Source organism: Sorex fumeus, unplaced genomic scaffold (genome assembly GCF_029834395.1).
Source record: "Sorex fumeus unplaced genomic scaffold, SorFum_2.1 ptg000018l, whole genome shotgun sequence".
In the NCBI taxonomy this organism is placed as follows: Eukaryota; Metazoa; Chordata; class Mammalia; order Eulipotyphla; family Soricidae; genus Sorex; species Sorex fumeus.
Window position 1 is genome coordinate 28,494,897 of NW_026606075.1, and position 14,334 is coordinate 28,509,230.

General features: G+C 52.2%; 1 protein-coding gene across 2 annotated transcripts; it reads right to left on the bottom strand.

Moving 5' to 3' along the window:
• Positions 1–368: 368 nt before the first annotated feature.
• Positions 369–12,823, bottom strand: TMEM171 (transmembrane protein 171). 2 transcript variants are annotated; one of them, XM_056112571.1, is made up of 4 exons: positions 11,858–12,823; positions 8,407–9,118; positions 3,871–4,012; positions 369–645 (listed from the first exon to the last, which is right to left on the bottom strand). In XM_056112571.1, exons 2-4 carry the CDS (start codon positions 9,056–9,058, stop codon positions 450–452), a joined length of 990 nt encoding a protein of 329 aa, XP_055968546.1. In that variant the 5' UTR covers positions 9,059–9,118; positions 11,858–12,823; the 3' UTR covers positions 369–449. The 2 variants fall into 2 exon arrangements, with proteins under 2 accessions (XP_055968546.1, XP_055968545.1); XM_056112570.1 differs by having other exon boundaries at positions 8,407–9,247.
• Between the last annotated feature and the right edge of the window lie 1,511 nt (positions 12,824–14,334).

Here is a 14,334-nt window from a genome sequence, read left to right on the forward strand (position 1 = left end):
GAGAAGAAAAAGAGGAAGAACTCATTTCTCTGCCTAGCAGCAATGAACATTGAATGCAGAAGGGGCCTGAGGTAAAGATTAACCACAGGCTGCCCTTTGACAGGGCTGAGGACCTGAGCTCCCGGAAATGACAGGATGGGTCCCAAACCCAGCCTCGCCCTTTAGAAGGGATGTGACCTTGGCTTAAGTTTATTGGCTTCTCTCAGCCTGTTTCTCTCCCCACCCACAGCAGGGATCCCAGCCCCTTGGAAAGACACTCCAAGACCCTCAGGGCTTGCTCTGCTTCTGTCTGTCCAGATGTACCAACAGCCTCTCGGGAGCTTGTGACAGATGTTGGTGATGCACCAGGGAATTCAACACACAGCCCAGCCTGTTCTCTATTTTTTATTAAAAAAGACAAGTTAAATAAAATAGTGATCAGATACATATAAAATTGTGGAGTCGCTCAGTCACGGAGGGGAAGAGCGGGAAGCTGGAGACGAAGACGAGGTGGCCGGAGTTTCTTTCTCCTCATATCGGGGAGGCAGTTCTGAGGCAAGGTGTGACGTGTGCGAGGTCTCAGGAAACAAAGTCGTCCCGGAAATAGTATAGATGGGATCTCGCTCTCGCTCAGAGAACGCACCCTGGCCCCTGGACACTGGCGTCCTGGTGACAAGGAGAAACAGGTGAGTCGGGGGAAAGAGAAAGAACCATCAGCTCTTCAGAGGTCAAATTAAACTCATTTCGGAGCACTTGATGGGTGTAAGATCAGTTATGGTTCTGTTCCTTACACCTTCCTTTTCTCAGAGCTGACTGTAACCTTAAGATAATCTTATTCCTGTCATTCTTCCCTTATTGTTTTGGCTTGGGAAGGTCACACTTAGCAGTGCTCAGGGTTCAATCCTGGACCATATATGGCACTGGGGTAGAAGCGGGGTCAACCGTGGGCAAGTCAAGTGCCTTAACCCCTGCAGTATCTCTCCAGCCTATTTCCCTTCTTAGTGAAGACAGGAAGTCTCAACGCACAGATCCTATCCAGAGCACACACACAAACACATGCAAATATACGCATACACACACTACACACACGCACGCACACATGCACATGCACACACACACACACACATGCACCACACATACTGCCGTTTTGTCTTCTGAGACAACTAACACAGGTAGGCAAAGCAAGCGGTCGCGCGACACTTCATACCCACCACAGAGTATCGCACCACATTTGATAGGGGTCAAAGTAGGAGATAGGAGGGAACTAATCTTAGAGTGAAATATTTTTTTTACAAATATATATGTGTGTATACAGACACACACACACACACACACACACACACACACACACACACACAAGGCTCAACCTTTAGCAACATGTTAGTGATCTTTATAGAAGGGCTTAATGACCCCTGGGTGAAATACAACAATCTTCACACTCTTTCCTCTAAGGAAACTTTTTTGTAGCATTTTCAGTGTTTTTTCATAGCGAACAATACAAAATATATTATATCAGTTCTGCTTTGGGGCAAGGGTTGGGGTTCGGGATGGAAATATTCAAAATATGGTGGTGGTAAGGTGTAAATGTGGTGGGATTGGTGTTAGAATATTAAAAAAGTAAAGGCCCTCCCATTGATCGTCGATTTGCTCGAGCGGGCCCAGTAACGTCTCCATTGGAGACTTTGTTGTTACTGTGTCTGGCATATCGAATACTCTCGGTAGCTTGCCGGGCTCTCCGAGAGGGGCGGAGGAATCGAACTCGGGTCGGCCATGTTGGCCGCGTGTAAGGCGAACGCCCTGCCGCTGTGCTATTCCTGCTACACCCCTCTGCGCATGCCCCCCCCCCCCCGCCCCTGGTGGTCAAAACAGGCTTTGTCTGTTCCCCCCTCCCCCCACAGAGCTCCAGCATCCTACACTGAGGCATATATATATATATATATATATATATATATATATATAGCGCCAGGGATAGAACCCAGGGCACCACACATGCATGGTAGATGCTCTACTATGGAGAAACTTCCAACTACTTCAACACCTCGAAAGTTTGTTTCCACTGACCCAGCTCATCCCTCGCACTTTGCCTGGTGAGATTTCCCAGCAATGCTTTATTCACTTCCTCCACCTTCACTGCCCCTGGGGAAGTCCCAGATCCTTTGCTCACCCTGCTCCTCCCTGGCGCTTCCCAGAACTCTTTCCTAACATGCCTTTCTCTCTGCCCCCTTGGTTCTAGCTCCAGAACCTCTTGTCTCTCCCCAGACCCAGTGAGACCCACATCTCGCTCTCCCTGCGCCTGAAGCAGCAGCAGCTTCTCAGGGCCCCCCGTGAGCCTCCCCCCTGCGGCAGGGACATTCCACTGTACCTGTTACTCACCCTGACATCACACTCCCGCCTCTCCCTCCCAGAGTCCCTCCCACACTCAGCTTTCTAACCAGCACAGTTTTAGGGCCCTGTGACCTCCGGCTGAGAGTTGGCCACCGGCCACCGCGCTGAGTCCCCAGCCGTCGCCTGCACCCCTCTGCCTTCAGGAAAAGCCTGTAGATGTTGATGTTCAGTGGGACCCCAGGTCTACTTCCTGTTGGAGATACATGGGAAGGGTAGGGAAGAAGGTGTGGTGGGTCTTATATTTCCTGGCCTCTTCTTCAGGCCTGGGAACAAGTTCACAGTGAGAGACAAAGCCCAGGCTGATGAGTTCGGGGAACTGGCTGATCTGAGCAGTCTCCATTAGAACAGTCACCCCTTTCACACCTGCTGAATGTGTCCTTGGGTACCCAGCTGTCCTCAAGCCAAGTTGCAAAGCCCAGGAGAGCAAGGGTTGGAGTGCGGGTACTCTGAGCCCTGCTCTATTATGAAGTCTGGCCCAAGACTGTTAAACATCCTGAGGATATGGGTCAGAGAGTATAGGAGCAAAGGCAAGAGTCTTGCATCCTCCCAACCCCGCATCAACCCTGGGCTCCACCCGGAGCAACTGCCTAACAGAGTCAGGTGTGGTCCAATCCTTTCCTAGCCCACAAACACACTACACAAAATGAAAGATAGACAGAAAAAATTCCTTGTAAAAATAAATCACTATAAATGATAATTAATGACTTTAATTGCATTCACTTTGGCATCTCTATATGTATACATATATATATATATATATATATATATATATATAATTTCTTTTTAACTGGGAAGAGGGGCTTTGCAGCCACACCCAGCTACACTCAGGGCTTGGTCCTGGCTTGGCACTCAGGGATCACTCTTGGGTAACCACAAGGTATCAGAAATTGAATCTGGGTTGGCTGCATGCAAGACAAATGCCCTACCCACTGTACTATAGCTCCAGCTGCTATAATATCTTGGCATATTTAACTTCTAGCCAGGTTCAGGTCACGAGAAATATGTGCCTTACAATTTCTATTTCAGGCCTGGAGAGAGAGTATAGGGGTTAAGGCACTTGCCTTCCATGGGGCCTACCCTGGTTTGCTACCTGGCAGTGCCTATGGTCCCATTAGCACCAACAGGACCCCTAGGCAAGAACCAAGAAGAACACTTGAGCACTGCCAGGTGTGGTTAAACACCTCATCCCACTGCCCTCTGCCAAAAGCAAACAAAATACTCCACCATTTTGAGGCTTACTCCTTCTATAAACCCACAAAGATGCCCCAGAAGGCTTTGTATAAACCTCCATGTCAACACTTGCATCATCTTGAACTTAGTCATTGCCCAATGTTTCCTGGAAGGCACTGTGAGGGGGACGGCAGTATTTCTGACATACTGTCAGCAAAGGAGATACCGAGACTGACACTGGCTCCTGCTCTACTTGGAGCGAAGGTGGCCTGGATGCAGGCCTGGATGTGCAAGTTTAGACATGTGTGCTCCTACCATACAAACCAAGAGTCTTACCCATAGTTAAAAATACTGTAGTAGGAAGGTGGGTTTTCACTCGGAAGCAAGCTGTTAGCCCCGGGACTTGGAGCTCTGGCCGAAGTTGAAGACTCGGGAAAGTAAGGCGGTGGGGGTGGGGGGAATATTATCACAGCATCACCTACAGAAACAGGACATTGCATGGAGACAGGTGAGTGACAAACACCAGTCAGTTAGCAAGAGGACAGTAAATTAATTCCCTATTCAGCCCAGCCATGTAAAGGCCTGTAAATCTTGGAGAGACAGAGAGGCAAAGGTTTCTAGGGACCTGAGGCAAGAGGGACCAGAATTATTGTTTGATAGATGCTGCAGAGTTTGAGTTTGGGATGATGAAAAGGCCTGGGAATGGATAGTGGAAAGGACTGCACAAAATTATGATTGTATCGGAGGATGTCACAGTTCACTTAAGAACAGTTCTGTGGGACCAAGAAAATGTCTCAAATGGCAGAGCACATGCTTGGCATGGGTGAGGTTCTGACTTAGACCCCTGGCACTGCTTGGCACTGCTTGACCCCCGAGCACTCCTGGGGGGTCTCTGAGCACTGCCAGGCATGAACATCCCATGAATGACCCAAACTGACCCCTAGTGCTATTGGGTGTGGCCCCTGCATGATTTTTTTTTTAAAGCTAAATGGCACATATTCGATTACCACGTTCTCTTATTCTTATTATTTTTGGCTTTTTGTGTCACCCCCAATAATGTTCAGGGGTTATTCCTGGCTCTACTCTCGGGAATTACTCCTGGTGTTGCTTGGGGGACCATATGGGATGCCGCAGGTCAAACCCGGGTTGGCTGCATGCAAGGCAAACACCTTCCCCTCTGTACTATCACTCCAGCCCCTGACCACCATGTTTTCACTGAACCTCTATGTCACAGCAAGTCTGAGCTAAAGCATTTCTGTAAAGCATCTGCTTCAGTGCCTGACCTTCTCAGGGATGTCTCCTGCCAACAACGCTCTACTCATTTTCAACTTAAAAATTTGAATTCATCCCAAGCTCATAATGGGGCTGGGGAGAGAGCTCAAATGGCTGAAGGACACTGTTTCATGCAGGAGGCCTGGGGTCCATCCCCGGCACTGCATGGTCCACTGAACACAGCAGCAGGCAAGCCCCAAGCACAGAACCAGGAGTAGGTCCTGATGACTCCCAGTTGTGGCCCCAAACCAAAAACTGAATTTAAAAAAGCAACTTTGCCATTGGAGGCTTGGGGAGGTGGCTCAGCCTTTCCTATGTGAGGGTTTGAGAGTAGCATGTTGGCGAAGCATGTTCCTTAAACACAGTTCCAGCAGTGGACAGATGAGAAGAAGGCACAAAGACAGCCCGTTCTTGTTCTGCGTCACTGCGGCTTATGCTCCTGGTGACTCTCTTCTACCTTTCACACGAGCGTCATTAGAAAAAGGCCAAACTCCAATAGCATGGTGGGTCTGCTTCCTGTCATGACTGTCCACTCCTGAACACCACCTGGTCCTCGGGGAAGGAGACATGAGGGACTAGACATGAGCTCAAAGTTATGCTCAGCTTTTTTTGCCCAGAGCATTCCAGACACTGCCAAGGGAGGCCTGGGTCAGCTGGTAACCCCCAGAGTGGTGGAGGAAGAGCAAAGGGCCGCGTGCCTGGCTTTCCTGCAGGGAGGGCTACTTCAGGTGGGCTACTTCAGGTGCCAGGTCTGACACTTGCCCAAGTAGGGACAGGACTCTCAAGCCTTCATGGGCTCCAGTTGGCAGGGATTGTGCGAGCTGGCCTCGGCCAACGCAGGCGCTTTGTACAGGCCGTGAGCCTGCCTCCCTCAACCCCATTCACCTTGCTAGCAGGCACTCCACCCCTACACCTCCACTGGAAAGCTCCCTCACAGCCCACCAGCAAGGGACACTGATTTGCAAGTCACTGATTGACACCGTCTCTGGTAACCCCATCAGGACATCTTCAGAAAATGTGCCAGGAGACAGCCACTACGGTATCTGCTATGCAGGACTCCCTTAACCTCGATAAAGCACAAACTTGGCTGGGCCCTGTTTAATTTGTTTGAGGGTGGAGGTAGGCCAGAGGAAGTAAGGGTGAGAGCTCACTTTAATTATTCCTTAGAACAAAAGATCTTGGCGTTGGTCACCAGAGCAGCCAGTCAGTCACCTATTAAACAAACAAGGCAGCATCCATGGTCACTGCTGTCTCCTGAGCTTGTTCCCCTGCCATGTCTACACTGGGTAACAAACCTGTTCGACTTTCTCTTCCACCTGGTCCCACAAGGCTTAGTACTGGGGACAGACAGACACCTCCCAGGGCAAGGGCAGGGGCTTCAGAGCCAGCATGGAGGGTGTCAGGCTTCTTGGTTTCTCTGCTCTGTGGGGGTGGGCTCAGGGCAGGATCTATCCTTCAGCTGAGTTCTACCCCAGACCTTCTTATCACCCCAATTTTAAAATTTGTAAGGCACAACTCACCATCATGTCTTACCAATTGTGCTTAAAAACAAGACAAAACAATTTATCCATTTAAATGCTGCCCCAGAAAACCAAAGAATCAGGGAGTCAGATTTTCCACGGGTCCCATGACATTTAAAGGGTTAAGTGGAAAGAACATTTGTTTTGTTTTGTTTTGTTTTGTTTTGTTTTGGAGCCAAACGGCCAGTGTAGGGCTTACTCCTGGCTCTGGAGTCAGGGATCACTCCTGGTGGGGCTCAGAGGATCTGAGCCTGATGGGGTGCTGGGGATTAAGTCAGGCCAGACACATGCAAGGTAGGTGCCCTACCTGCTGGACTATCACTCTGGCCCCTAGGTATTAAGGATTTTAAACTGTGCAGCAGCTCCTTGAGGTCAGGACTGCCAGGGGTGGCTCTGCTCCTGCCTCGACCTGATTTCAGCCCCCAACCAGGTAGAAGGCCAGACGCCCAAACCCTAACAAGCAGCACACTTTGAAACACTCCCAACAAAACTGGTGTCCCAGAAGCACTCGAAGCCCACTGTTCTTCGGCAAAGGCCTGAAAATACACGAAAGGGAGAGTAAAGCTTTCACTAGGTAACAGCTGCTCAGATCTGGGAGGAATGGGACCTGCTGACCCAATCAGGCTAGTGCTCAGGGCCCAGTGCTCTGTGAGCAGTACTGTGTGCAGCCACCTCCGAGTTCATATCCTAGCTCTAACACTTGCGAATGGTGGCCCTGGGCATGTCATTTGATATCCTGGGGACTCACTTTCATCTCTAATAAGATACTAGGACTGTGTGTCCTGTGGTGGATGGAAAAATGGATGAAATTCTCTTGGCAAGACTGGCTCTAGGGCTTTAACCTTTCAAAAGCTGGAAATAAAACCAGGATCTGAAATGAGCAGTAAAGTTTCTCCTTGGTTGTGTGGTTCTGAGCACCTTGCCTCTGAGAAAACATAATCGAGCTCTGCTGCAGACACCAGGGGACTAAAAGGAATTTCTAGTCACTCCACTTAGAAGAGACCAGTGTTGCCATGTTTCATTTTTGTCTACTCCACTGCTTCCGAACCTTGCATCGAGGCTGAAGCCCAGGATTAAGAGGCAGAAAATGAAGAACAAGATGCAAAACCATGCATAAGACCCACTCTGAGTCAAAAGAAGACCAGTGGGATTTGGATACCTTATTTCACCACATAATCACTCCCATTTCATAAGCCTCACTATTTTTCTTTTTTGGTTTTTGGTTTTTTGGTTTCGGGCCACATCTAGTAGTGCTCAGGGCTAGCTAACTCCTGGCTCTGAGCTTAGGAAACACTCCTGGCCAGGCAATGGGGACAATATAGGGTGCTAGGGATCAAACCTTGGTCAGCCATCTGCAAGAGAAGGGACCGTATCCATTCTACTATCTCCCTGGCTCCATCCTTGCAAACTTTTAAAGTAATACTGGCACAGTTCTTTTAAGCTTCACATAATGGCTTCCCCCCACTATTTTGCCCCCCCCCCCCCCCAAATGGCCTAAAATTTGCAGTGAGATGCACTCAACTTGAAATTCCAGCATGTGGCCTCTGGAAGGAGCCCGAGAAACCCGAAGCTCATTCTACACTGTGCAAACTGAGGCCAGGAGAGGTTACAAGATGGAAGTGAACAGCCAGTAGTGCCCGCCAAGGGTGAGAACCCCGGCAAATACACAAAGTGCCAAAACGCGTAGAATAACAGAGCCTGGGTACCCTGGCAGGTCCAGGAGATTACAGAGATTCCAAGGGGTTCTACACAGTGCTTCTCACTTTCCTCTTCATTTGCTCTGCCACCTCTGTCAAGGTCATTGCTGACTATCATAATATGTTGGCTGCTGTGGGGGTGGGTGGGTAATGGTATGTATAAGGATCTTTATGGAACTGAGAGTCACAGTAGCACTGTGTGTGTGTGTGTGTGTGTGTGTGTGTGTATGAGAGAGACAGAGAAAGAGAGAGAGAGAGAGAGAGAGAGAGAGAGAAGTGGAGAGTGGGAGGAGCATGTTGGTCAGAGCCCAGGGCAGCCCAGCCGAGCTATGAGCACAGCCACTGCCCTCTTTGTGCATAGTGGAATGGAAAGCACCACCTACCCACAGTGACCTGCACGGGCTCTGTGCTCTGGGTCTGCCTCTCTTCACTTTCCGAGGTCTCATGATCCACATTCAAGTTGTTTTTCTTCTTAATATGGGCCACCACGAAGAAACACAATCCAATGAGCACAACCAAAGGCCCCATGATCTGCAGGGACAGTAAGCCACAGATCTGGGGTTCTGCTTCGGCCGTGTCTGTCTCATTCATGGATTCCTGTGCCCAGGCTGAGCCACATCCGGGCACCCAGATGCCCAGGATGCTGATGAGCATGCCGCTAGTCAAGAACAGAAATCCAAAGATGAGGCACTGGGCGAACTGGCGGCTCTCCCCGCAGAGGAAGGCTCGGTCAGGGTCCAGCTGGAGGCCGCGCTGCCTCCTCTCCTGGAGCTGAAGCCGGGCCCGGGAGCGGGCCAGGATCACAGCCCCCAGCCCCACCACAGCACATGCCGGCCCGGCCACCTTCAGCACCATGCTGCAATCTGGGAGTTTCTCATACTGGCAGGCCTGGAACCCGAAGATGGATAGCAGGACCCCTACACACAACAGGATGGCACCGAAGATGAAGAAGAAGAAAATGAGCCTGCTGATGCGTCGGTCTCGCTGGACTTCGTCCGGCTCGGCCGTGGCCACAGCAGCAGCCGCTGGAGACATGACCAGAGGCGGCCTGCCTGGCCCGGCCCAGCTTCCTTCCCTCCAGTGGTTTCAAGAGCTCTGCAAACAGAACCCAAGAGATGAAAGTGGGCACAGGTGTTCCTGCCCTGCCCTGTTCTTTTCGCTGACTGCTTCAGAAATCACACGAGGACAGAATCAGTGGTGCTGGAACTTCAGACAATGGCTGCCCTGAAACAATAAAGCAGCTTATAACTCAGGAGAATGGACATTCAGAAACTCCCGAATGTGGGAGCAAATGAAGATATTCTAGAAGAAACATGATGGCCAGGCATTTAAGCAAATCATTTTGGAAAACAACCACACACTAGACTAGAAGAGTGACTGGATCTGGCTTTTCCTGTTAGGAGGTTAATGAACTCACTTCTCCAGGCCAAAACTAAAAAACACAATGGCAAAGAAGGAAAGAAGCCAGGGGGTCAATTCTGATTTACAGACTGCCCACATTTCATCACAGCTGCTCTGAGCATTTCCAAATCTGTCCATTTCTGTTCCGGAACTAATTTTCCACTTCCTGTTTTACAGTGCGGCAACTTTCCATTTCGTGCTTTATTCCAAGGCCATGTCGACGGCCCAAGTTCAGCTGTTTGGACTGAATGGATAGGAAGTCAGGACCACTTGTGGGTTTGGTAAATTTTCAGTAATTCACTCAAAATGTGCTCAAAGAAACACACTCTGGACTGCCCTGGTCTGAAATCTGGGAGCCATATTGATTAGTCCTGGGAAAATAGCGCGTCTTAAGAGGCAGGGTAGATCGAACCTAGAGCCCACAGTGAAAAGGGGGCCTCCAGCTCACCCTCCCCTGCAGTGCCCCCACACTACCAAGAGGATGGAACACAGTTAAAAATAAGCAGCCCTTAGGGCCAGACAGTTGAATATGGATTAAGGTGCTTGCCTTGCATGCAGCAGAACCCAATTCAATCACCAGCATCTCATTTATTTTTCACTTTGTTTTTTTCTTTTTGGGTCACACCTGGCGATGCACAGGAGATACTCCTGGTTCATGCACTCAGGAATTACTCCTGGCAGTGCTCAGGGGACCATATGGGATGCTGGGAATTGAACCTAGGTCAGCCATGTGCAAGGCAAACGCCCTACATGCTGTGCTATTGCTCTAGCCCTTCCAGCATCTCATTTTGTCCCTGAGCACCTCTAGGGTGAATCCTGAGCACAACAGAGACAGGAGTAAACCTTAAGCACTGCCTGGTGTGGTCCCACACACACACATAAAATTCAGCCCAAAGCAGCTCCAGTGACGGAGCACAATTCTAGTATGTGCAAGGCCTAGAGTGTAGATCTCAGCACTGCATTGTGCCCCCAGTACCAGTGGGGTGGTCCTAGAGGCCCCCTGAGTACCATGAAGCCCAGCACTTATCCACCAGCTATTCCACAGTGGGAAGTGGCCCCACCAGAAATATAATTAGCAGCTAATATAATCAGTTGTAACAGAATTAAATTTGAAAAAAAAATCATAAATGAAACGAGCAGGAAAGGGCCTTTCCAGCCCCTTCTATGGCAAGGCCCATCCTTCCAAGGCATCACCTATCAATGTGCCCACAAGCAGTGCTTAAAGAGTCAACCAGTTTGGAGATAGTACAGGGACTAAGGTACTTGTCTTGCAATCGCATCATCTCATGGACCCCTCCCCCCAAGTCCCACAAGAAGCAATACCCTGCCCACCCCACTGTATGCTCAGCTCCCCCACTCCAATCTCAGCAAAATACAATAAAATACCTTGTCATAATGAATGGGATTTTGTAACAGAACCTTTCAAGTTAGGTGGCTGGAAAAGACCACCCGCATACAAAGACCATTTCCACTAACAAGAAAGGAAACTCTTAAACTATTGTGTGAATTACATAGGTGGTCACAGAAAGGGTCCAGAGCTGAGGCTGCACAAGGTCTACGGTCAAGGCCATCCTCACAAACCCAAATCACCTCCAGGAGGGCCAGTGGAGCACAAAAAGGAAATGAACAGCTACTCTTCTACTAGGAAGTACTTTTCCAGGAAAAAAGTGTGATAGAATCAGAATGGGGAGAGAAGGAAATAGAAAAGGGAAATAGTTTCCAGTTGACACTTGGACAAACGACATTTATGAAGATGCAATTGGACTGAGACAAAATATTGCACTCACTGGGGGAAAGAAACCTGTGTTACATAATTCCTTTGGCTGATTTCAGAGATAAGGGTCCTATCAGGAATTGACAGCTTCAACTTTGAAGTGACTCAAAAAGCTTCTACTGTCTTAAGGGAAGTCCCCCAAATCCCAGTTAAAAAAAAAAAAAAGATCGAGAACTGGATTTGAACTTTGCTTTTCCCCGGAATAGTAGACTGAGCACCTAGCATACGTGTTCCTCTCAGATTCCCAAAGAGTGTCCGGGTAGCAGGTGTTTCTCTGAGGTTGCAAATCGACGCACAGAGACCACACACAAGAACAGAAATTGACAGCTTTGCCAAAGGCCAACGTAACGCTTGATTTCGCCAAAACCCAGTTCGCCTCCCCAGAGCACTGCTTTCCCCCAAAGCACGGTTTCCGACTCAAAAGCATCTCACCACGGCCCGCGCTCTGATGCGTGTGGGAATATAGGCAAAGAGAGGCAAGGTTCTTCACAAAGTCCGTGGGTTTTAAGAATCCAGAGCGCAACCAGATAGGCGAGGCTCCGCGCGCAGCTCCCAGGCGCGCAGACTGAGCGCGAGGTCCCTGGCGCTGGAGCCGCTCCAAGCTGGAGTCAACCCGGGGCGCGTCCTCAGCGAGCAACTCAGACCCTGAAGCCCCTTACCTGAGACCCCAGTCCAACGTGCGCGCGGCGGGCGGACGGCGGGGCGTCCCCGGGGCGACCGGACGGCGCTGGCCTGGGCCCCCGGCTGGGCGCGGCGTCCGCCTGTGCGCGCTGCCTCGGCCCGCACCGCACACTCCACCTGCGCGTCGGCGCGCGGAGGGCGGGCCACGGCCGTATTTACCGAAGGAGGCGGTCCCGGCGGGGCGCGGCGGGCCGGGCAGACTGGTGGGAGCTGGCCGCCGCCGGGTGCTGTCCTTCCGAGGCCCCGGGCGCGCCCGGCGCGGGAGTGGGCAGAGGGGCCGCCGCAGGGCGCGGGGCTGGGCGGCGGCTTCGGCCGCTGCCGCACCGGCCCATGCGCCCCAGGGATGAATGGGCACCCTCGGGGGGCTGCAGGGGTGGGGGCGCGGAGAGCGCGGCCACTTGACTTTTCTCCGAATTGCGCGCTGCTCCCACCGCGATCCTGGTTTCGAGGAAGGAGTTACTTCCCTTGGGGTGGTGGTCGGGGAGGGTTTAAGCCTCAGAATTCGGGGGCACGGGCGTGAGAAAGAGCAGCGCCTGGCACGTCCCTACTATTCCGTCGCGGCCGCGGCCCGGGAGGAATCGGGTCCCCGCGTTCCCGCCGCCGCGCCCTTGGCTACAGCGCCAACCGGCCAGGTCCTTCCCGGGGTCTCTCCTGCCTGCTCCGGGGGACCTTGACTGCGGTCACAGGCGCAGACGTCCCGTTGAGAGCTTCCCGGCGTGAAGACACCAGGTCACGGAAACGCGCTCCTCTGGGCTGGGAGATGGGGTGGTCCGAACCCCACCCGCGCAATGCTGGAGGTCAGAGCTCCGGGGAGCTGCGGCCAGCCGCGGGCCATCCCGCGCGCACACCCAGCGCGCCCGGCTGCTCTCCGGGACAGCCGAATCCCCTCCCCGGGTCTCGATCTCCAATGAGCTCTGCCAGAATTCAACTGGTAACTTTCCCTGCCCTTGAACGCGAGTTTCGGGATGGGTTTACTAATCCCCGTGCTATTTGTAACCTGCCCCTGCGGGGCACGTGACACGGACCCGACACTGCCAGTTTCCACCCCAGAGGTCAGGGCGCCGCAGGGGAAGGTGAGTCAAGGGCTCAGCCCGAGCGAGCGCGGAAGCGCCCTGGGCCCCAGGGGTTTCCCCAACCGGCGCCCTTCTCCCCAGCTCCCCCTCCACCGGCCTGACACCCAGGCAGGAGTTAATGGTATTAACCTTTTGAAAGTGCGAACACTTCACATAACTTCACATACCTGGTTGAGCAGGTGGTTGCCCCGGTGCTCTCACCTGCGTGCACTGCGGATCTTAAGCGAGGAGTTGGAGAGGGGGCAAGGCAGGTGGGGGCTCACTGTGGGGGAAGGAGTGTTGTAGGGTGGTAGACGTGCTTAATGCAGGCTCCAAATATGACCTTCTTCCTCTGGAGAGGACAGAGGTGCGGGAGTCTCTCTCAAGCCAGGATTAGGAGCCGCTAGGGTGGCCGAACAGCTCCGCAGAATGCTCCTTAGAGAGCCAGCCTCGCCATGGTGGTGCTGGGGCTGGTGATGCCCAGGGGGCCTCCAGCCCTTGCCTTCTCCAACCTGGCCCCCCTTTCCCATTGTGGGCCTTTCCATAGCCCCTGGCCTCTGCGAACCTCTGCCCCTACCTAAGACACCAGTGCCCATAACACCGATAAATAACAGCAGCAGCTGGACGCCCCCGCTCCCAGCCAGGTTCTGAGTCTGCGCTTGGCCTGCCACTGAGGACTGTGTGGCTCTCGCAGCGCAGAGATGGTTGGAGCTAGAAGGGGCCGAGCCCACGGGAACCAGCCATTTTCCAGTTGAGAAAACAGGCCCAAGGACGCAATGTAACCCCACTGCTGGTGAATGTGAAACCAGAGGTCTTGGCTGTATCTCCCTCCTCTTGGGGGACACCTGTCACCAGGGCAGCCACAGCACCAGCAGCTCAGGAAGCAGCTTTTCCGGTCTATGACATTTGCTCTTGGGAACAGTACAGCTGCTGTGTGACAGAACGCTGTAGAAACGCCCGTCCAGGGTGGCTCTGTCTTGGCCAGGGTCAAATTTACCACCTTGGAAAGGTCCACCCAGGACACCTAGCTGATAACCAGTAGCGACCATTGCACAAGAGCAGCCTGCCTAGACTTTCTAAGAACTCCAGCCTGCCCGGCTCACCCTACCCACCCAGGCCTGCCCCCAGCTCATCCCCTGGAGGTGGTAAGGAGGGGAGAGGAGCGTCTCCGTCTCACCTCTTCCACCTCCTCCTCCTCTTCTATTTCTCCCTTGGTTGAAACTCAATCTCTGACCGTGTTGTGAGTTGGCCTGCAAGAGACCTGTTGATACAGCTGTCCCTGTGGTACCACATGACTGCAGGCTGGCCACACATGACGGACTTGAATGTTCTGCCACCAAGGACAATCAGATTAGCCTCCACTTGGGATATCTGCTGCCTGGACTGTGTTTTCTGGAGCTCAT

Bases quoted from the DNA above. Each gene is read 5' to 3' on its own strand.
- TMEM171 (XM_056112571.1), bottom strand. From the start codon at position 9,058: ATGTCTCCAGCGGCTGCTGCTGTGGCCACGGCCGAGCCGGACGAAGTC. The intron at 4,013-8,406 runs GTAGGTGGTGCT...CTGTTTCTGTAG, and splicing joins GCCCGTGCAGGTCACTGTGG to GTGATGCTGTGATAATATTC. The intron at 646-3,870 runs GTAAGACTCTTG...CCTTGTCACCAG, and splicing joins TACAGTATTTTTAACTATGG to GACGCCAGTGTCCAGGGGCC.